The sequence below is a fragment of the Macaca nemestrina genome, chromosome 14, assembly GCF_043159975.1.
Source record: "Macaca nemestrina isolate mMacNem1 chromosome 14, mMacNem.hap1, whole genome shotgun sequence".
Lineage (NCBI taxonomy): Eukaryota > Metazoa > Chordata > Mammalia > Primates > Cercopithecidae > Macaca > Macaca nemestrina.
Window position 1 is genome coordinate 4,349,657 of NC_092138.1, and position 23,311 is coordinate 4,372,967.

General features: G+C 40.6%; 1 protein-coding gene across 6 annotated transcripts in view; it reads right to left on the minus strand.

Annotated features, from left to right (window-relative positions):
• Positions 1 to 23,311, minus strand: part of LOC105498881 (protein tyrosine phosphatase domain containing 1) — a 133,103-nt gene that overhangs the window by 71,453 nt on the left and 38,339 nt on the right. For 5 of the 6 annotated variants that reach the window (XM_071077527.1, XM_071077528.1, XM_071077529.1 and 2 more), the window contains exon 2: positions 18,458 to 18,545. In XM_071077527.1, the coding sequence (XP_070933628.1) occupies positions 18,458 to 18,539 (82 nt within the window). In that variant the 5' untranslated portion in view covers positions 18,540 to 18,545. Of the gene's footprint in view, positions 1 to 1,220; positions 1,604 to 18,457; positions 18,546 to 23,311 lie in introns of those variants that run through there. The other variant, XM_071077530.1, reaches the window with a different exon arrangement.

Below are 23,311 nucleotides of genomic sequence, written 5' to 3' on the forward strand. Positions count from 1 at the left end.
GCACAGAAACAAACTACTGTACTGCCACAGATGAGGCTATTTTCTTTTCTTTTAACGATTACTAATGCTATACCAAGCTCCTTTTAAAATGCCGCCCCCATCTCCCCAATAATGTGCACTTTTGTCAAATAAGACAGGGACACAGAATTCCAGTTTGGTGTTCAAATTCCTACTCTATGTGTAGTATCATGCCTTTGTTATTTAGAATACAGCCATGGAAGAAAGCACAGCTTTCCTGTCAGAGGAATTACATGAGGATTATTCTAGGCAAGGCCCTCAGGACCCTAAGGGCAACACAGAAACAGCAGTTGCACAGAGCTCTGCAAGACAGGAACATGAACTTATTGGCAGGAGGCCCTAAATGCTCAAACTAAGGAGTTGTGTATTTGTTATCTGAGTAAGAGGGAGTCTATGAATATTTCTGGGCAAGTCTGTGCTTCTGAGTATGTGGCACTCCAGAATGTTAACTTAGCTCTTGAGAGACAAGAGTGGTGAGCTTTGCAGAGATAAGTCCATGGCCTGGAGAACCAGTATCTGAGGACATCTACAGAGAAGAGTTAAAATAATTGCTTTCAACTACACTAAAAATGAACACTAATTTCATTAGATAAGGGGTAGGGGTAGGACTTATTTAGACCAAGCTAAGGAAGGGATGGTTTATAGATCACCTCAAGAATAATCTCTGTGGTGAAATCTTGAGACCTGGGTTGACCTCAAGTAAACGCAAAATGACTGAGCTGACCCCAGTTACTGTACAGTCAGTGACCCTGTGTCAATGTCTAAGGAAGTCAAGCCTAATGCAAACAGGATTCTGCAAGGTGAAAGCAGCCCTTTCTGCATGCTTGCTCAGTGTTCCCAATAATGAGGTGTTGTGAATATACCTTGCATTGATGTGGTAGACGAAGAGAAATGTACCCACCTCCGGACACGAGAACCAAACTTAGAACAGTATTTAAGGAACTAAATGAGATACTGATCATGACAAATATGAAATCAGTCACAATAAACACAACAAAGAAACCTACTAAAATGTACCAGTGAGTACTGAGTCTTTTCTTCCTTAATTTCTACAAGTGGGCAGGCAAAACACTGAAAAGTGAGATCTAGAACACCAAGAACTGGTAATTTCCTTCTATACTCGAAAGGGCTCATTACTTCCTAAAGTCATAGAACAATAGGCTGAGAATGCAGTGGGTGCCTGGTGGGTGTGGGAGGCCCACCTATCCGCATTCTTAAGTCCACGGAGGAGTCACTTCCAGGAATTTGCTGTACAGCTGAATTTCCAGCCTTGTGTTCTCCACTTTTTTGTGACAAGAGGCTCACTTTTCACAAGGGAACTGACGATTCCACTGTTAGACAGCTCAAATATTTTCTTTCTTTCCGTCTTTAGAGATGGGGGTCTCACTTTGTTGTCTAGGCTGGACTTAAACTTCTGGGCCCAGGGGCTCCTCCTGCCTCAGCCTCTTGAGTAGCTGGGACTACAGATGCCTGCCACCACACTGGGCTTCAAATGTTCTTTAGTGTTGAGTTAAAATCCATTCTATAAACATTGGTTCTGGTTCTTCCCACTAAAAATAAAGAATAAAGCATCTCTTTGTCTTGAAAGATTTTCAAATATTCAAAGACAGAACTTTTCAAATATCCGAAGACAGAACTTATCCAAGACTTTCCCTATTTCTGTTTTTCAAACATTCCCAGGTATATGTAATTGTTTCCAGATCTTTCACTATAATTTCCCTTCTTCTGCGGGCCCTTCTTCTCTCCCCTTCATAGCTAAACCTCCAAACCAAGGTGACTACACCTGCCATCTCCACGTGTCACAAGTTTCATCCTCAGCCTACTCAGCTCTGGTCTCTGCCTCCACTCTCAAATCAAACTGCTCTTGCTATGGTCTCTGATGTTCTGTCTTAAGGTGGATTCTTTAGAGCCTCTATTTGACTGTGCAGCAGCATACAACACAATTGAACACTTTAGTTTTAATAAAAAAATTTTTTTAAGACAGCACCTTGCTCTGTCACACAGGCTAGTGAGCAGTGACATGATCATAGCTCACTGCAGCCTTGAATTCCTGGGCTCAAACAATCCTCCTGCCTCAGCCTCTTTGGTAGTCAGTAAGACAGGTGCCTGCCACCATGCCTGGCCCATATATTTTTTAGAGTATTTTATTTTTTTACTTTGAATCAATGCCAAACTTACAGAAAAGGTACAAAAGAGCACAAATAATATTTTTCCTTGGCTGGGCATGGTGGCTCATGCCTGTAATCCCAGCACTTTGGGAGGCCGAGGAGGGCAGATCACCTGAGGTCAGGAGTTAGAGACCCACCTGGTCAACATGGTGAAACCCAGCCTCTACTACAAATACAAAAATGAGCTAGGTGTGGTGGTGTGTGCCTGTAGTCCCAGCTACTCGGGAGGCTGAGGCAGGAGAATTGCTTGCACCCGGAAGGCAGAGGCTGCACTGAGCTGAGATTGCACCACTGCATTCTAGTCTGGGCAACAGAGTGAGACTGTCTCAAAAAAAAAAAGAAAGAATATTTTTCCTTGAATTTTTTAGAATAACTTGCAGAAATACTGCCCCATTACGCCAAATAATTTAGTGTGTATTTCCCACAAAGATATTCTTGAAAATTACCCCAAATCAGAAAATTATGGTTGAGATATTACTACTTGCCCTCTGTTCCTCAGACCTCAGCTTCACTGATTACTCCAAAAATGTTCCTTACAGTAAAAGGACATGTTGTATGTAGTTGTCCTGTTTCTTTCACCTATTTCACACTAGAACAAGTTCCTCAGTCTTTCCTCGACTTTGATGACCTTGACACTTTCGAAGAGTATAGGCCAGTTACTTTGTAGCAGTCTCTCTCAATTTGGGCAAGCTGTTTCTTCGGGATTAGACTCAGAAGCCCTTGCATTTATTAGTAAAGAATGATATCTAGAAACCGATGGCTGTGTGTTAGGTATGCTCATTGCCATTAGTGTTACTGCTGCCAGGCCCTCTCAGTGGACAGAGCTAAAGCATATGGATATTATGCACAAGCACACACATTACCACACTTTACATCTCTATTTACTTCCGTATGTAGGCATATATACATATGGAAAAACCAAGAGTTTACCCTGACACTACCAATTCCAAGCCAACACCACAGAGTTCCTCTAATTTCCACCCTTTCCACAACTGTACCTATAATTATAACTCTGTGAGAAGCCTGGGTACCATAATCTTTAATATATTTACCTAAGTGACCAAGCCCCCTACATGTAACCAGTCTCCCATCACTGCCTCTGCTCCCTCCTCCATGTGGATGCCTCTCTCGTCCCATCTGGACTTTAACACATATGCCAAGCTGCTGCTGCCAGCCACCTGGGTAGATGCTCTCCTCACCCTGCCTATGCTCCAATATTCCATGTAGGGTCACCCTGCCCCACACGGAGCCCTCCCAACCTGACCCATGTTCTGATGCCTGGGAATGTTCTAACACCCCGGGCCAGGTCACTCTCCCACACAGGTGTTATCTGGCTCAGGCTTCATCACTGCTGGTCTGCCCTCCCATATGGATTTCCTCCTCACCCTGGCTGGCTTCTCCCAAGTGCCCCTGCTCCACCCCATCTGTAGGTCAAAGATTCCACACTTAGGCAAGCCAAGAAGACCAGAAGCTATTATTCCTGCTCACCTTGCAAAGCAGGGGGATCACTCAGAGAACTGGGCTGTTGTCCCTGCCTCAAGCTCCAGAGACATGGCTAGTAGACTTCATCCAGAAGGAGAAGCAGGCCTTAAAAACAGAGAATTCTGAAGCTTTCCCCTTACAAAACTATCTTTACCTGAAACACAGCATGGGGAAGCTCAAGCCTAGGATGCTTTCAAAAACAATGGAGGCTTTGGTTAAGCAGTTATTAATGAGTAGCCTCATAGCTTCATGAGAGCAATAAGCTGAACTGTAGTCACACAAGCTTGCCAGAGAGAACCAAGGAAAGAGACTAAGCCCTCTCATGGAGTATAAGCAAACCTCAAGACTGACCTCAAAAATGGCCACCACCCAAACTTAATTAAATCAGATGGTAGGGCAACAGATGACCCAGGGCTTTGTCAAAAACAACAGAGTGATCAGCAGGTAATTAGTGGAACCCAACAGCTGGTGTGCTAACAACTGAGGGAGACAGCATAACAGAGAGATGCGTGGAAGAGAGAAAGGGTGCCCTGCTGAAAAAAAACATTGTCTTCTCAGGGTGACTGTGTTTGCTCGGCCAAGGCCATGCCCTCTTAGGAGTCACATCAGAGGCTTCAAACTATGAAGAAAAAAAGACTAGTCCATCACTAAGATAGTCTAGTCAAGTCTCTGACCAAACAGACAAGCAAATAACAACAAAAACAAGCCCGGGGAGGGAAGAGTATCTAGAGGTGCTAAAAAATATTATCTGAAATGTCCAGTTTTCAACAAAAAGTATGAGACATGGAAAGAAAGAAAAAAGTATGACCCATACACAGAGAAAAACACAGTCAATAGACACTCTCTGGTAGAGAGGCCAGGCATCTGATATACCAAAGCCTTCAAAGCAGCCATTACAAATATGCTCAAAGTCCTAAAGGAACCCATGTTTAAAGAAGTAAGAGAAGCTGTGATGACACTGTTTCATCAGACAGAGAACACCAATAAAGAGATGGGAATTATAAAAAGGAAGCAAATGGAAATTCAGAAGTTAAAAAGTACAAAAACAATGAAAAATTCACTTGAGGAGCTCAACAGAAGATTTGAAGTGGCAGAAGGAAGAATTAGAGAACCTGAAGATAGACTGATAGAGATTATGCACTCTGAAAAACATAGAAAATAAAAAATGAAAAAATCAACAGAGCCTCACAGAAATGTGGAATACCATGAAGTGAACCAACATATACCTCATAAGTGAACAGAAAGAGAGTTTAGAGAGGAGTAGAAAAAAACTTTTAGAAATAATGGCTCAAAGCTTCCCAAATCTGATGAAAAACATTAATCCACACATCCAAGAAGTTCAACAAACTCTAAGTAGGATATACACAAATAGATCCACGTTAAAACACATCACAGTAAAAATGCTCAAATAGAAAAATGATTCCTTGTGTACAAAGAAACCTCAAAAAGATTAATAGTTTACTTCTCATCAGAAACCATGGAGACCAGAAAGTAGATGAATGACATATTCAAAGTGCTAAATATTAAACTGCCAATCAAGAATCTTACACGCAGCAAGATTAGCTGTCAAAAATGAAGGGGAAATAAAGGAATTCCCAGGTAAACAAAAAGCAGAGAATTTGTTGCTAGCAGACTCAGCTTGTAAGAAATATAAAGGAGGTTCTTCAGATTAAAAGCAAGTTATCCAAGACTAATGTGAATCAATGTGAAAGAAAGGACACCGGCAAATTACAACAGACAGTATGTATTTATATGAAATGTCCCAAGGAGGCAAATTGACAGGGACAGAAAGTAGATACAGTGTTTCCCAGGGGGACTAGGGTGAAAGTGGAATGGGAACTGACTGTTGGGATATTGTGAAATACACGTTTGGTCTTGGTCCCTCTTTCTTGGCATACAATTCCTGAAATCCCTGGAATCTCCAAGGTGATATCTTTTTATATGTTAATGAGTTGACTAGTAGCTGTCAGTCCCTATGCAGCTTCAGGATGGCGGCTGGCCATTGGAAAGACCAAGGTAGGATTACAGTGTTGGGACTTTCAGCACCAAATCCAGCTTCTGGGGAGGGGAGAGGGTTGAAGGTTAACTTGATCAACAATGGCCAGTGGTTTAGTCAATCATGCCATGTGATGAAGCCTTAATAAAAGCTCAGAAGGACAGGGTTCAAAGAGCTGAAAACATGGAGGTTGCCAGAGGGTGGCACACTTGGGGTCAGCATGGATGCTCTGTGCCTCTTCCACCATACCTCACCCTTATGTATCTCTTCATCTCCATCCTTGGTAACAGCCTTTATAATAAATTGGTAAATGTGTTTCCTAGAGTACTGTGAGCCACTATAGCAAATTAATGAAATCCAAAGAGAGGGGTGTGGGAACCCCAGTTTATAGCCAGCCAGTCAGAAGCACAGGTTAAACAAACTGGGGCTTGTGACAGGCATCACTGAGCCCTCAACCTGTGGGATCTGACGCTATCTCTAGGAAGATAATGTCAGAATTAAATTGGAGGACACTCATCTGGAGTCCCCTGCATAATTTATTGCTTGTTTGGTGTGTGGAAAAAAATCCCACACATCTGGTGTCAGAAACGTGTTATGAGAGTGTAGCAGGAGAAACTGAGTTTGCTTATTCCTCTGTATTCAGAAGTGCTAATTGGTAGAACATTTCTTTTTGGTCTGATGAAAATATTCTGGATTTAAATAGTGTTGATGACTGCACAGCCTTAAGTATGTACTAAAAACCAATGACCACTTTAAAAGGGTCAATTTTATGGTATGTGACTTATATCTCAATAATTTAAAAAGGGCAAATAATTTGAGTGGGCATTTCTCCAAAAAAGATGTAAAAAGTTTCAATAAATACTTGAAAAGATGCTCAACATCACTAGTCATCAGGGAAATGCATATTAAAATTACAATGAAATACCACTTCATACCTACTAGGATGGCTAGAATCAAATGTCTGATAATAACAAGTATCAATGAGGATGTAAAAAAAAAATGAGAGCCCTTATCTACTGCTGGTGGGTATATAAAATGAAGCAAACACTTTGGAAAATGATCTGGCAGTTCCTCAAATGATTAAACAGAGTTACCAAATGACCCAGTTCTTTCCTCCTAGGTAAATACCCAAGAAAAATGAAATATGTCCACATAAAAACTCAGGTTTTATTATTACTCATAATAGCCAAAAAGTGAAGAGTCCAAATGCCCATCAGGAGAATGGATAAATGGAATGTGGTATATCTACACAATGAACAATTATTCAGCCATAAAAAGGAAGCAGCACTGACACATGCTACAACATGGATGAACCTTGAAAACATTATGCTAAGTGAAAAAAGCCGATCACAAAAGACCACATATTTATATGGTTCCACTTATAGGAAATGCCCAGAAAAAATGAAATCTATAGAGACAGAAAGTAGTCTGATGGCTCCTGGGGCTAGGGAGGAGGGAAAGAATGGCAGCCGGGGCTTGCTAAAGAGTACAAAGAGGCCGGGTGTAGTGGCTCACGCCTATAATCCTAGCACTTTGGGAGGCTGAGGCAGGTGGATCACCTGAGATCGGAAGTTCGAGACCAGCCAACCTGACCAACATGGTGAAACCCTGTCTCTACTAAAAATACAAAATTAGCTGGGTGCGGTAGCATGAGTCTGTAATCCCAGCTACTTGAGAGGCTGAGGCAGAAGAACTGCTTGAACCTGGGAGGCGGAGGTTGCAGGAGCCGAGATTGTGCCACTGCACTGCAGCCTGGGCAACAAGAGCGAAATTCCGTCCCAAAAAAACAAAACAAAACAAAACAAAACAAAACAAAAAAACAAACAAACAAAAAAACCCCACAAAACAAAACAAAACAAAAAAGCACATGGTTTCTTTTTGGGATGACATCCAAAGATGATATTCCAAAACTGACTGTGGTGCTGGTTACATAGCTCTTTGAATGTTCTAAAAACACTGGATTGGTACTTTAAACGGGTGAATTATTGATAATTACACCTCAAAGAAGTTAAAGGAAATTCTCCCTTTCTCCCTCCTTCCTGCTCTCCTTTCCTCAATAAAACAAAAAGCTACTAGGCAGACTTCTGGTTCTGTCCAGGTAGAGTTGACCCATTCCTCATCCTTACGACTTAGAAACTCTGGACACAATAGAACAGATAAGCATAGGAAGATTCTGAGAGGGAGAGACTGTCTAAGGACCTCAGGACTTGAGGAACAATATGGCTGTGAGCTACCTGGGATTCTTTATTGCCTCCCGTATATCCCCAACAGGGTGCTGCAGAAGCCTTCAACTCAGAACAAGCTATAAGAAAAGCCTGTCCCCCTTTGCCAAAGGTCTGTGGAAAATGTGACCTAACAACTGAATATATTTTTGGCAATACCCATACTACTCCAGTTAAAAACGCCATATCGTCTTCCAACCCCCAGTTTCAGAGAGGATGGAGAGGGAGCTGATCATCTATCAAACACTCCTGCTCTGCAGAAGTGGGATCAATCTACTTCTCCCATCAGGTGGTGTCAGAGGGATAAACGTGGATCTCATCTTCTACTGTGTCTAGAAGGACCATGTGGTGCCCTGATTCCCCCAGTGGGTGGTTTTGGGGCTGATCAGGGAGCTAATTTTCCATATCCCAACTGGAAAAAGCAGGTGGCACTGATTCCCCTGCTGGGTGGCGGTGGTGACCTGAGCAGAAAGATGATTTCCCCCCATCAAGTAGAAATGGGCAGTGCTTCAGTTCCCCCGCCAGGCTGGTGTCACTGGGGTCTATCTGTGAGCTGTGCCTCACCCAGCAACAACCAGTCTTAACAGGGTGGTTTGAAGTGGGATTAGTCAACACCAGGCTCACCACCTGCCTCTACGTCAGTGGGACCCAGTGGGGACTTGAACCTTCGTTCTCATCCATCATCAAGGACACTGAACAAAGCTGTGCAAGTGGGGGCCTGTAAACACTCTACTTTCCCCCAAACTTCAATCTTAGCGAGGCCCAGTAGGGAGACAAACCTCCACATTCAATTGGTGTCAACAAGACTGAACAGCGCAGTGGGAGGAAAGGCTAGTTTGTATTCATGTATCTGCTGCCGCTTCCCCAAGCAACAGGGGAGCTTCAAGAGGAGTGGAGCCTCCTCACTCATTTGCCATCAATGAAGCAGAATGATGGGGTGTGAAGCAGGATAGTCAACATTCCCATTTCCCAATCCCCTGGTGTCAATGGGGTCCAGTGGGGAGGTGAACCCCCAACTCCACCTGGTATGAGGAGGAAAGAGGTGGTGGGAGGTGGGAGGGTTGGCATTACACTTCCCACCTTGTCCTCCCCTGAGGACCACAGGGCCCAGCCAGGAATGAGCTTCAGTCACACCTCGCAGAAACAAAGCAGTGTGAGTTGCTTCCACTTCTTCCTAGGTGGCAGTGGGGTCCAGATTTTTTTTTTCACATGTTGCTGATCTTATCCCCCTGACTCAAAGGCTAAATGACAGTGCAAGGCAATGCCCCACTTTCACTAAAAAGATGTCAAAGAGAACTGGTGAGAGACGTGAAATTCCACCTCGTCATCTGGACTGAGGCAGTGTTTCTAATCACCCAACTTTTGTTGGGGTGGTGTCAGTAAGGCTGAACAGGGAGCTGGGCATACACACTCACCTGGCTCCTGGGCAATGCTTCAACAGGAAGACTGCCTGACAAGCAAGAAAAAAAAGGACCCAAAATGTACAGAATACAGCTGAAAATCACTTGTCATACCAATAATTAGGAAAATCACAACTTGAATCAGAAGAAACAATCAACAGACATTAAAATGGAGATAAATGATATGCTGAAAATTTCCAATAAGGACTTTAATTATAATGTGTCTTGGCACTGATTCCTAGAATAACTGGAATCATACAGAGAATGTTCTCTACCCACAATGAAATCAAACTAGAAATCGATAACAGAAAGACAACAGGAAAAACTCCAAAGACTTGGAAATTAAACGTCAAACTTACAAATAAATCATAAGTCAAATAGGAAGTCGCGAAGGAAATTAACAAAACACACAGAACTGAATCAAAATGAAAATATATCAAAATATATGTAAGACGCTGGTAAAGCAGAGATTTGTAAGAAATTTCTATCACTTAATGCTTATGTTAGAGGAGAGGAAAGGTCTCAAATCAGCAATCCAGATTTCAACCTAAAGTAAACTAGAAAAATGAGAGCAAAACACAAAACAAGCATTGGACAGACAAAAATAAGAACATAAATCAGTAAGATTAAAAACAGGAAAACAACAGTGAAAATCAGTGATATAAGAAGCTGGCTCTGTGAAAAAAGAAATAAAATTGATAAACCTCTAGCAAGACTGACAAAAATTTTAAAAAGACACAAATCACCCATATCAGGAATGAAACACAGCTATCACTACAGATCTGGCAAGACTGACAAAAATAAAACAAAGACACAAATCACCCATTTCAGGAATGAAACAGGAGCTATCACTGCAGATCTGGCATCCATTTAAAGAATAACAAGGAACTAACACAAACAAATCAGAAATCATTGATATAAACTTGACAACTGAGAAGAAATGGATCAACTCCTTGAACACTGCCAACTACCAAGACTCAACCAAGATGAATGAGACAACCTGAACAGTTCTATAAAAATTAAAGAAATTGAATTAATAAACAAAAAGTTCCCCAAAAGAAATCTCCTGGCTTAAACGACCTCACTGGAGAATGCTACCAAACATTTAGAGAAGAATGGGCACCAATTTTCCACAATGCCTTCCAGAAAATAGAAGAGGAAGGAACATTTCCCACTTCCTTTTATGAGGCTAACATTACCCTGATACCAAAAGCAGATAGAGTACAAAAAGAGAAAACTATAGTCCAACATCAATCCTGAACTTAGGAAAAAAATCCTCAACAAAATATGAGCAAATGAAATCCAGCAATGCATAAAAATAATTATACACTACTACCAAATGAAATGTATTACAGGTACAGGCTGGTTTAACATTAAAAAAATCAATCAATATAATCCACCACACCAACAGGCTAAAGAAGAAAAATCATATGATCATATCAATTAACACAGAAAAAGCATTAGACAAAAAAAAATTCAACACTGACTCATGATAAAAACTCTCAGCAAGTTAAGAATGGAGGAGAACTAATTCAACTTGTTATGGAAAACTTACTGCTAACATCATACTGAAAAGGAAAAGACTGAATGCCTTCGCCCCACGATCAGGAAGAAGGCAAAGATTCTGCTCTTGTGACTTCTGCTTGGTAGAAGCTTTAGGCTACTATGATAAGGCAAGAAAAAAAATAACAGCATATGAATTGGAAAAGAGCAAACAGAACTGTCCTTATTTGCAGACATGATTGTTTATGTAAGAAAATCCCAAGGAATCACCAAAAACTTCCCAGAATGGAAAGTGAGCTCAGCAAAGTAGTAAGGCATAAAATCAACACACCAAAATCAATTGCATTTCTATACACAAACAAAAAACATGTGGAAACTGCATTTAAAAACACAATACCTAGGCCACGTGTGGTGGCTCATGACTGTAATCCCAGCACTTTGGGAGGCCAAGGCAGGCGGATCACCTGAAGTCAGGAGTTTGAGACCAGCCTGGGCAACATGGCAAAACTGTGTCTCTGCTAAAAATACAAAAATTAGCTGGGCATGGTGGCAAGTGCCTGTAATCTCAGCTACTCAGGAGGCTGAGGCAGGAGAATTGCTTGAACCTGGGAGGCAGAGGTTACAGTGAGCTGAGTTCATGCCACTGCACTCCCATCCTAGGCAACAGAGTGAGACTCCATCTCAAAACAAACAAACAAACAAACAAACCACAATACCAGTTAAAATCGCCCCAAAGAAAATGAAATACTTAAGTATAAACTTAAAACATGTATGAATCTGGCCAGGCGCAGTGGCTCACGGCTGTAATGCCAGCACTTTGGGAGGCCGAGGCGGGCGGATCATGCTGTCAGGAGATCGAGACCATCCTGGCTAACATGGTGAAACCCCATCTCTACTAAATAATACAAAAAATTAGCCAGGTGTGGTGGTGGGTGCCTGTAGTCCCAGCTACTTGGGAGGCTGAGGCAGGAGAATGGCATGAACCCGAGAGGCAGAGCTTGCAGTGAGCCGAGATCGTGCCACTGCACTCCAGCCTGGGTAACAGAGCAAGACTCCGTCTCAAAATAAATAAATAAATAAATAATTAAAAAAATATATACATCTATATGCTGAAAATTATAAAATTCTGATGAAAGAAATCAAAGATATAAAAAACAGAGAAACATATTGTGATTATAAATTAGAAGATGCAACAAAGATGGCAATCTCCTCAAATTGATTTACAAATTTAATTCTTATCAAAATCCCAGTAATATTTTTTGTTGACATAAATAAGCATATTTAAAGTCACAGGTCCTATCTAAAATGATCTTGAAAAAGAGAATAAGTGGGAAGAATCACTCTATCCAATACTAAGGCCTATTATATAACTACAGTATTCATGACAGGGTAGTATTGGTGGATGGACAGATATATTAGATCAGTGAAACCCAACAATGAATCTACAAACACATTCACATAGCTTCAGGGCACTAGGATAGATGAAAAGTTCTGAAGACTTGACAGCAAAAGTGTAATCCATAAAAGAATAATTGGACCTCATGAAAATTAAAAACTTTTTCTCAGAGAAGGATCATATGAAGAGATAGAAAGGTAAGTTATAGAGTGGGAGAATGTATCTGCAAACCACATATCAGAGCAAGATCTAATATCTAGACTATATAAAGAACTCTTAAAACTCAAGAGTTAAAAAAAAAATTAGTGGATAAAAGACACGCACTGATATGTAAAAAGAGAATATACAGATGGCAGATAAGCACATGAAAAGAGGTTATCATTATTAGCCATTAAGGAAATGCAAATTAAAACCACAAAAGACACCACTATATAGCTCTAATGGCTAAAATAAATACTGATAAAACCTAATGCTGGTGAGGATGTAGAGAAGCTTGATCACTCATACATTGCTGGTAGGAATGTAAAATGGTACAACTACTCTGGAAAACAGTTTGGCAGTTTCATATAAAGTCAAACATGCAACTATCATATGACCTAGAAAGGAAATTCTTGGGTATTTATCCCAAAGTAATAAAAATCCATCTACACACAAAAATCTGTACACGAATGTTTACAGCAGCTTTATTAATAATAGCCCCAAACTAGAAAGAATCCAGATACCCTTCAGTGAATGAACTGATAAACACACTGTGGTACATCCATACCACGGAATACTACTCAACAATAAAAAGGAATCAACTATTGGTACACACAACAACCTGGATGAAACTCCAAGGAATTCGGCTGACTGAAAAACATCACTCCTAAAAGGTTACATACTGTGTGATTTTATACACATAACGTTCTTGCAAAGACAAAATTATAGAACTGGGGAACAGATAGTGGTTGCCACAGGCCAGAGTTATGAATGTAGATGGGTTTGACTATAAAGGAAATAGGAAGGATCCTGTGTTGATGGAACTGTTCTGTATTTTCACCATAACAATGTCAATATCCTGGTTGTGATACTATTATTACACAATAGTTTTTCAAGCTGCTACTATTGGTGGAAATTAGATAAAGGGTAAATACGATCCCTCTGTATTATTTCTTATATTTGCATGTAAATGTACAATTATCTCAATATTTTAATTAAACATGTATATATAATCAAAGAGAAAGATCGTACATAAAGCCTAAGCAAGGGTCATCTAGCAGAGGTCAGGGCAACACAAGGAAGGCAACTAGTAAGGTGCATGGCATATGCTGTGGGGCCTGGCAGGGTACGGGCCCTGTATGGAAAATACAGCTGAGTTGCGTGATGGCCTGGCAGGGTTGAGAGACTGGTTAGGAAAAGGAGGACTGAGTAAACAAGCAAACATACTGGGGATAATAAGAGCCAGGTTTCTCATTCTTACATAATTATAAATGGGAACAGCTATAAAGATGGTGTAATATTAGATTAGAATTGAAAGTACTGGCCGGGCATGGTGGCTCAGGCCGATAATCCCAGCACTTTGGGAGGTCGAAGTAGGCAGATCACTTGAGGTCAGGAGTTCAAGACCAGCCTGGCCAACATGGTGAAACCCTGTCTCTACTAAAAAAATTAGTAGGGCACAGTGGTGGGTGCCTGTAATCCCTGCTACTTGGGAGGCTGAGGCAGGAGAATTGCTTAAACACAGGAGGCGGAGGTTGCAGTGAGTAGAGATTGTGCCACTGACTCCAGCCTGGGCAACAGGGAGACTCCATCTTAAAAAAAAAAAAAAAAAAAAGAATTGGAAGTACCAAAGTGAACTTGTGGTTTTCAATATATATAGACAGAAACAGAAATAAATATACAGTTGACTCTTGAATACAAGTTTTAACTGAGCTAGTCCACTTATATGCAGATTTTTATCAACCAAAAGGGACTGAAAATACAGTATATGCAAGATGCAAAACCCTTTACCACGGGTGGGTAGCACAGAGGAGACTGTGAGACTTGAGTATGCATGGATTTGGTATACCGGGGGTGGGAGGGTCCTGGAACCAATCCCCTGTGTACAAGGAGGGATGACTGTACCCGTAAAAATGGACAGATACTTATGTATATGTATGAACACGTATTTCCTAGCTCTGTCCCCTAAAAAGGGTTGGGAATCATGATATTCCAGTAGTAGTGAGCATACCAGATCTTGGTTTCTAAGTACCATTTCCTACTAAAAAGAACCAAGGTTCCTTGAATAAATGGCTGATTTCTGGGCCAGGGCAAGAAAAGAATAAGATGAGGGGGAAGATCTTGCTGTGCCAGAGAGTGAGGAATACAGGAATGGCAGGGACACGTAAAATGGACATTGTAAACAGCTTGAAGGGGTTCTTACTGTCCAAATATGGGGAAACTGGAGCATCCAAATAAATCATAGTAAAGGATCACAATCCACTGAGCAAAACAGGAATCCATGCTAAATAAATAAACAATTGAACAAATAAGAACAGGAAATTCTTCCTTACACTAGAATGCCAACTAATAAAGACAGAAGGAATAATGAAATTAGAAAATCTCCAGTTATTGGAGCGTTGGGCAGGGGAAGAAAATCTCCAGTTATCTATCACAGTAATAATTAATTCAGGCAAGAAACAGTAATAGATGCTAAAGCTGTTAGGTAAAAGTTGGATGTGGAACAGGATATTTATGTAGTCTGAAAGCATCTCTCCTTAAAATATTAATTATGAGGGGAGAAAGAATAATTTATAATGGATAAACTTTGGCAGACACCGCTTTACTGATGTGATCAAACTAAACAGTGATGGGGAAAAACGACATCTTGTGCTATCTGTGATCCTTCTACCAAAAATGCATAATCTCAGTCTTATCATGAGGAAACAGGAGACAAACCCAAACTGAGGAACATGTTACAAAAAAAAAAGTCTGTAATCTTAAAAAATGTTAAGGTCATAAAGGTCAAGAAAGGAGTGACTAAGGCCTTTGAAAGGGATTTAAAAAACATTACCAGAATCATTTTCCTATTAAAGGATATTATTGGGACTGCTGACAAAACTTGAATGGGGGTCTCTGGGTGAATAGAATGTAGGAGTTCTTTTGTGTGCTTTTCTTGTACGATTACTGTAAGTTTGAAATTATTTCAAAATAAAAAAATTAACATCACAAAAAGCAAGACAATCATACAGCCTGGGCATCCTGAGGCAGGAATATAGCACTGCCCATGAAACAGTCTTGCCAACTAAAAAAAAATCTGACTAGACTCTACATCCATCTACCAATTTATAGAAAATACCATGTCGATATAATCAGCAAAATACAGACTGTGGCAAACTGCACAAGGCAAAAAAACCTGTTTTCTTCAACAAATAAACTGTAAGGAAAAAGAGACAGAGGGAAGCCCAAGTTTAAAAGAGATTGAAAGCTGGGCAAGGTAGGTCATGCCTGTAATCCTAACACTTTCAGAGGCTATGGTGGGTGGACCACTTGAGGCCAGGAGTTTGAGACCAGCCTGGCCAACATGGCTAAACCCTGTCTCTACTAAGAAAACAAAAATTAGCCAGGTATGGTGGCGCGTGCCTGTAATCCCAGCTACTCGGGAGGCTGAAACATGAGAATCGCTTGAACTTGGGAGGCAGAGGTTACAGGGAGCCAAGATCATGCCACTGCACTCCAGCCTGGGAGAGAAAAAAGCAAAGAGATTGAAGCTAAATAGCAACCAATTACAATGTATTGACTTTTTTTGAATCCCAATTCAAACAAATTATACACACACATGATATATATATAAATATATCTATGGTATATCTATAAGACAATTAGAAATTGAACACTGTTTAGATATTTGATGATATCAAGCAAATACTGTTGATTATTTGAGGTATGGTAGTATTGATGTGGCTTATTGTTATTATTATTATTATTATTTTTGAGATGGAGTCTCACTCTGTCACCAAGGCTAGAGTGCAGGGGTACTACATGATCTTGGCTCCCTGCAACCTCCACCTCCTGGGTTCAAGCAATTCTCCCGCCTCAGCCTCTCAAGTAGCTGAGATTACAGGCACACGCCACCATACTCAGCTAATTTTTTTGTATTTTTAGTAGAGATGAGGTTTCACCATATTGGCCAGGCTGGTCTCGAACTCCTGACCTTATGATCCACCCAATTCAGCCTCCCAAAGTGCTGAGATTACAGGTGTGAGCTACCGGGCCGGGCCAATGATGTGGTTATTTGACAAATAAAATGATGCGATGCCTCAGTTTGCTTCAAAGTGCAGGGAACTGTGAGAGAAGTGAGTGGCTGAGATTGTTAAAACTGGGTTATGGTACATATTTGAGGGATGATGCATACATGGGGGATGATACAAATATGGGTATCTTTATTTTATTCTGTATACTTTTGTGTTTGAAATTTTCCATAATAAAAGTTTTTTGTTTTGTTTTTTTAATGGCCGGGCATAGTGGCTCACTCCTGTAATCTCTTTGGGAAGCTGAGGCAGGCAGGTCATTTGAGGTCAGGAGTTTGAGACCAGCCTGGCCAACATGTGAAACCCCATCGCTACTAAAAATACAAAAACCAGCTGGGCGTGGTGGCACACACCTGCGGTCCCAGCTACTCGGGAGGCTGACAGGAGAATCTCTTGAACCTGAGAGGCAGAGGCTGCAGTGAGCCAAGATCGTGTCACTGCCCTCCAGCCTAGGCAACAGAGTGAGACTCCATCTCAAAAAGACAAAAAAAAAAAAAAATTTTTTTTTTAAGTAGTAGAATCAAGATTTAACTCTAGGTCTGTCTCACTCCACAGCTACTTCTTGATAAGTTTTCTATTTTCCTTTAAAAATAAATACTTTATTTATGTATCCCCCAATTACATTTTCCCATGATTCACTATATAACATTTAAAAAAATACTTCCCATCCACAAACATAATAAAGTATAACTATCTTTATAGATGAGATATGCTTTACTAAAATTAGCTATAAAGCAAATGTTATTTGTCTAGATTTTTTCCTAACTAAAAATTAGCTGCATTTATACTAAGAGGAAAATTTTAATTAAAAAGATGTTTTTTTGAAAAGTAAAAGTCAGCATACCTAGTGGATCGCAATAGAGGTGGTGCGACCTTCCTGGGGGTGTTTGGAAACATGCCGGGTTTTTTCATTGTCACTGGAACCTGGGGATGCTACTGGATTTAGTGGGAGGGGGCAGAGATGCTTGCTCAGAGTTCTCCAGTACAGCAAAGAGTTGTCCCACCCCAAAGACAACAGAATTGCCATTGAGAAACACCAACTAAGAGGTAACATTTACAACAGAAGAAAGAAAAGGGAAAAAGGTTCATCTGACTCAGACTTGTTGGATGAAGAGTTACTCAGGGGGAAGGAAACATTATTCTAGAAGGGAAGCAGCCAGTAGACATCATTCTTGCGTTTGTTTTAGACAATACTTCTTTCTAAGACCAGGGAAACTAACACATTAAGTCTGGCACCTAGAAGCTGTCCACAAATGGTAGTTACCAATAGTATTAGTGCCTCTAGGGCGAAACACAGCAAAGACGGATGAAGGAGGATCTACAAGGATATGGAGTTTGGACAAGATGAGAAGTGGGAAACAATGATTTTCTTGATGAGAGAGAACGCCCCCTGGTGGAGTGGTCAGATTCCAACAAGAACACAACAGAACTGACTTGTTCTAGCAAGTGTTGAACTCAATACCTTTAGTTAGACCCTTACTCCTTTACTCTTCTTCCTATCATCAAATCTATACTTGGGGGAGAAATCCTTCAAAGTTCTCTATACAGTAGGACTAAAGTGAATGTCGGCAAAGCCCCAAGGGGGCAGTTAGAAAATACTGCAAGTGGTACTGCCAAGAGAAATTACTTAACATCTCTCTTGGTTAACTGCCGGTGGTGGCAGCAAGACCAGCAACATGAAAGTAGAAGCAGGAAGGCTCCCAGCTCAGAGCTTGTGATGGTCAGGAAGAGTAAAGGGCAAATGTGGTAGTAAGAGTTCAAGTCATGACACTTGTCCTTGCCTGGGGTATCATTAAAAAGCAAAACAGCATGAGAGAAAAAACACTGGGAGAAGTAGGGCTCTCTTCTTCATATTAGAATCCCAAGTTGCATGTATTACTTACTGCTTTATCATCTTGGCCAAGATGAAGAAGAGAGCCTTTTCTTTTGTGTCCATTCATATAGCTACTTTTATTAAATGCTAGCTTGCACAGAGAGACAAAAAGTGTATTAAAGAGGTATTACCTTTCATGTTTGCAACACACTTGCTGTTATTCATGAAGGTAGAGTATGGCTGTTCATTCTGAGGCAAGACTCCTGCAGCCATGGTAGTCTGTTGGAAAGAAAAATTATTTTTTGAAAGTTTGCCTTGGGATAGTCATTTATTAATTACCCAAAATATGGCTAGATCTTTGTTATCCAATGCTGCAGTCATTGGTCAAGTGGCAGATAGTTGAAATGTGGCTAGTCAGGTTGAGATGTGCTGTAAGTGTAAAATACACACAAGATGCTGAAAATTTAACACAAAAAATACAATGTAAAATACCTCAATAATTTTTACATTAATTACACATGCTAAATTTCATGGCTAAGACATTATTGTATTGCTAAAATGATACAGTTTCCACTGAGGAAAGTTAATTAAATCTTCTTAGATGTCAAAAAAACAAAAACTATCATCTTTATTAAGTTCTTGCTATATGCCAGACACCAATATTAAATCACTTTTTTCTAACAAGAGCTCTACGAAGTAGCTCTCATCCCCTATTTTAAAGGGGTAGAAGTCGTGTCAGTAGGATTAACACACACTAAGTAGTAGGGTGGTAGTTAATCCCATCTTTCAGCTTCCATCAGTTTTTTTCAACTAGTACACAGCTGCAGATGAAAGAAATTCTAATAAAGATGATCTCAACATTTTTGAGCTTCCAGATAAACAACAGTGTAATTCCACTTTGTAGCTCCTAACAGTACCTCAATGTAAATATTGATGAAAACAAAACTCAGTTGTGGAATTTTACAAATGATAAAACTATTTCCGTAAAATGCAAGCACATAACCCAGAAAAGTTTATGGAGTTGACTATGATACAAGAGAAAATAACACAATTCTAAAGTTTTTTCTAAATAATGATTTTAATAATTTTCTTTGCAAAACCATGTTTATGGTTTGAACATCTATTATTGGGGGGTCAAACATTATACTTTTTTTAGCTTATTAAATGGCTATGAATTTTATTTAAAGTCAATAAAAACTTGTCAAAATTCTTGCACCAATAAATCTACAGTGGTAAATAAATCCAGCCCTAATTAATATTTTTCTCTGGTGCACTGGATCATTCCTCTAAGAAAAAGTCACTTCTCAAATCTCAGTGATTCTTTGAGAATTTCAAGTTCACTAAAATTTTACTTCTAAAAGCAATCTTTATATGCTCAAGAAGTACAAAATTAAAAATCTAAAATCCTATTTGATAAAGCTATTTCCCTTCAAAAGAAATACAGGAATTAAAATCACAGGGGTGATCTAAAGTGAAATTAAAAAGAATGCTTTCTGAAATAATAATAATGTCATACACTGGGTATCATACTAATTAATGCAAAAGTTTATAATGTGCATAATATTTCAAATAACCATTACATAAAGACATTAAGTAAACAGACTAATGGAACAAGTTGTTCCATGAAATTCATTAGCAAAAACTTAATTTGAAAAGATAGCCATTAAGATTAGACTTAGATAAAACTTTTTTTTTTTTACCATATTTTAAAATTTGGACTATTTTCTTAAAACATTTTGATGGGAAAAACAAGTATCACCATATTAGAATCATGGAATTTTGGAGCAGCTGGGACTCTAGCCCTGGCTATTTTGTATATAAGATGTTATGAACCATGTCCCAGAGAAGGTCCTGCCTTGTCCCACATGATCCAGCATGGAAAGTCACAGAGCATGTTGGTGACAAACTTGGACCAGTCATCACTTTTTTTGTGAAGCTTTCCCTGTCCTCACTCTTTGCTCTTCAGCTGTAATGTAATGAAACATGTATACCTGACAGTATCCCCTGTAGACCATGGGGTCACGAGGAGGAGGTATGACTGGTTTACCTTTATGTATCTAGAGAATGGAAAAGCCAGAAAAACTGAAATGGACCATACTTGACTGAGTTGAGTCTATTCATATCTTATTTATCTTTGTATTCTAAAGCCTATTGAAAACATGTCTAATATGGTTTGGATCTGTCCCCACCCAAATCTCATGTCAAATTGTGTTCACCAATGTTGGAGGTAGAGTCTGTGGGAGATGACTGGGTCATGGGGGTGGATCCTTCATGAATGATTTAGCATCATCTCCTTGATGTTGTCTTGTGGTAGAGTTCTCATGAGATCTGGTTGTTTAAAAGTGTGTAGCAACACCCCCCCCCCCGCCCTTCCTCCTGCTCCCACTCCCTTTGCCTTCCACCATGAGGCCTCCCCCAAAGCAGATGTTGCCATGCTTCCTGTACAGCCTGCAGAACCATGAGACAATCAGACCTCTTTTCTTTAGAAATTACCAAGTTTCATGTATTTCTTTATAGTAATGCGAGAATGGAATAAGGAGGATACTTGAAAATATGGAGGCAGCTTTGGAACTGGCTAATGGGCAGAGGTTGGAAGAGTGGGAAGGGCTCAGAAGACTAGAAGATGAGGGAAAATTTGGAACTTCCTAGAGACTTGTTGAATGGTTGTAACTAAAATGCTCATAGTGATATGGAGAGTGAAGGCCAGGCTGAGGAGGTCTCAGATAGAAATGAGGAACTTACCAGGAACTGTAGCAAAAGTCACTTTTTTTAAACCTTGGCAAAGAGCTTGGCTGGATTGTGCCCCTGCCCTAGGTATCTGTGGAACTCTGAACTTGACAGAGAATTTAGGGTATCTAGTGGAAGTAAAATGTTTAAGAAGTCACCTGGCTGCTTCTAAAAGCCTATCTCATATGCATGAGCAAAGACATGACCTGAAAGTAGAACTTATATTTAAAAGGGAAGCAGAGCATAGAAGTTTGGAAAATTTGCAGCCTGGCCATGTGGTAGAAAAGAAAAGTCCATTTACAAGAGAGCAATTCAAGCAGGCTAGAGAAATTTGCACACCGAAAAGGAAGGCAAGTGCTGATATTCAAGACAATGGGAAAAATGCCTTGAAGGCATTTCAGAGAACTTCCAGGTAGCCCCTCCCAATACAGGCTCAGAGGCCTAGGAGGAAAGGGTGGTTTTGTGGGCTATGCCCAGGGCCCTGCTGCCCTGTGCAGCCCCAGGACACTGCTCCCTGCACCCTAGCAGCTCCAGCTGTAGCTAAAATTGGCCCAAGTACAGTTCAGGATACTGCTTAAGAGGGTGCAGGCCATAAGCCTTGGTGTCTCCTATGTGGTGTTTAGCGTGCAGGTGCACAGAATGCAAGAGTTGAAGCTTGGGAACTTCCACCTGGATTTCAGAGGATATATGGAAAAACCTGAATGTCCAGGCAGAAGCCTGCTACAGGAGCAGAGAACCTTTACCAGGGCAGCACAGAGGGGAAATGTGGGGTCGGATCCCCAACACAGAGCCCCCATTGGGGCACTGCCTAGTGCAGCTGCGAGAAGAGGGCCACTCTCCTCCAGATCCTGGAATGACAGTGTCACCAGCAGCTTGCACCTTGTGTCTGGAAAAGCCATAGGCACTCAATGCCAGCCCATGACAGCAGCCTTAGGAGATGAACCCTGCAAAGCTACAGGAGCTGAGCTGCCCAAGGACTTGGGAACCCACCCTGTGCATCAGTGTGCCCATGGAGTATTTTGGAGCTTTAAGGATGAATGACTGCCCTGCTAGGTCTCAGACTTGCATGGAGCTTGTAGCCCCTTTCTTTTGGCTGATTTCTCTTTTTTGGAACGGGAGTATTTACCCAATGCCTATATCCCCATTTTATCTTAGAAGTAACTAATCTGTTTTTGATTTTACAGGCTCATAGGTGGAAGGTACTAGCCTTGTCTCTGATGAGACTTTGGACTTTTGAGTTAGTGCTGGAATGAGTAAAGACTTTGGAGTACTGTTGGAAAGGCATAAGTGTATTTTACAATGTGAGAAGGACACGAGATTTGGAGGGGCCAGAGGTGAAACTGTATGGTTTGGATCTGTGTCCCCACTGAACTCTCATGTGGAACTGTAATCCCCATGTTGAAGGTGAAGGTGGGGCCTGCTGGGAGGTGACTGGATCATGGGTGGGGGCAGAGTTCTCATGAATGGTTTAGCATGGTCCCCCTTTGGTACTGTATAGTGAGTTCTCATTGGATTCAGTTGTTTAAAAGGGTGCAGCACTTCCCTCTGCCTTCCTCCTGCTTCTGTCATGTAAGATGCCTGCTCTTGCTTTGCCTTCTGCCATGAGTAAAAGTTCCCTGAGGCCTCCCCAGAAGCCAATGCTGCCATGCTTCCTGTACACCTGCAGAACCGTGAGCCAATTAAACCTCTTTATAAATTACTCAGTCTCTGGTATTTCTTTATAGCAACAGGAGAATGGACTAACACAATGTTTATTAAAAAAGTGTATGTTGAGTTAATTGTACTCTTATGGGTTACAATTATGGACTACTTTAAAGACTTATTTCTAACTAATCCTTCAGAAACTCTAAGTTGTAAGGAACTTCAGAAGTTCCTTTAGGAGAATCCTAACCAAATGTGAGCATACTCTCCACAATATCTTTGTCTAAACAGTAACAGTGACATCATTACACAGCTCTGGTAGCTAGAAAGCTTTTTATAATATTACCACTCTGTAATTTCTACCCACTGGTCCTATTTCTGCTCACACAGAACAATACACCCCTTCTTCCATATATCTAAAGCTAGTGATCATGCTCCCCTCACTTCTGATGTATAGCTTCCCAGATGATACATTAGCAGTTCCCTTTACCTTTTGTCATAAGTAATGTTTCTAGACCTCCTCACCAGCTTGGATGCTCTTTTCTATATACACACTCTATAGTCATCAATATTCTAGTGCCCAGAACTGAAGCCTAGTTCCCAGATGTGAAATGATCATCAAAAATAAGAACAAAACCAGTCACCTTCCTTATCTGAAAAGTTTATGTGGCTTGTTA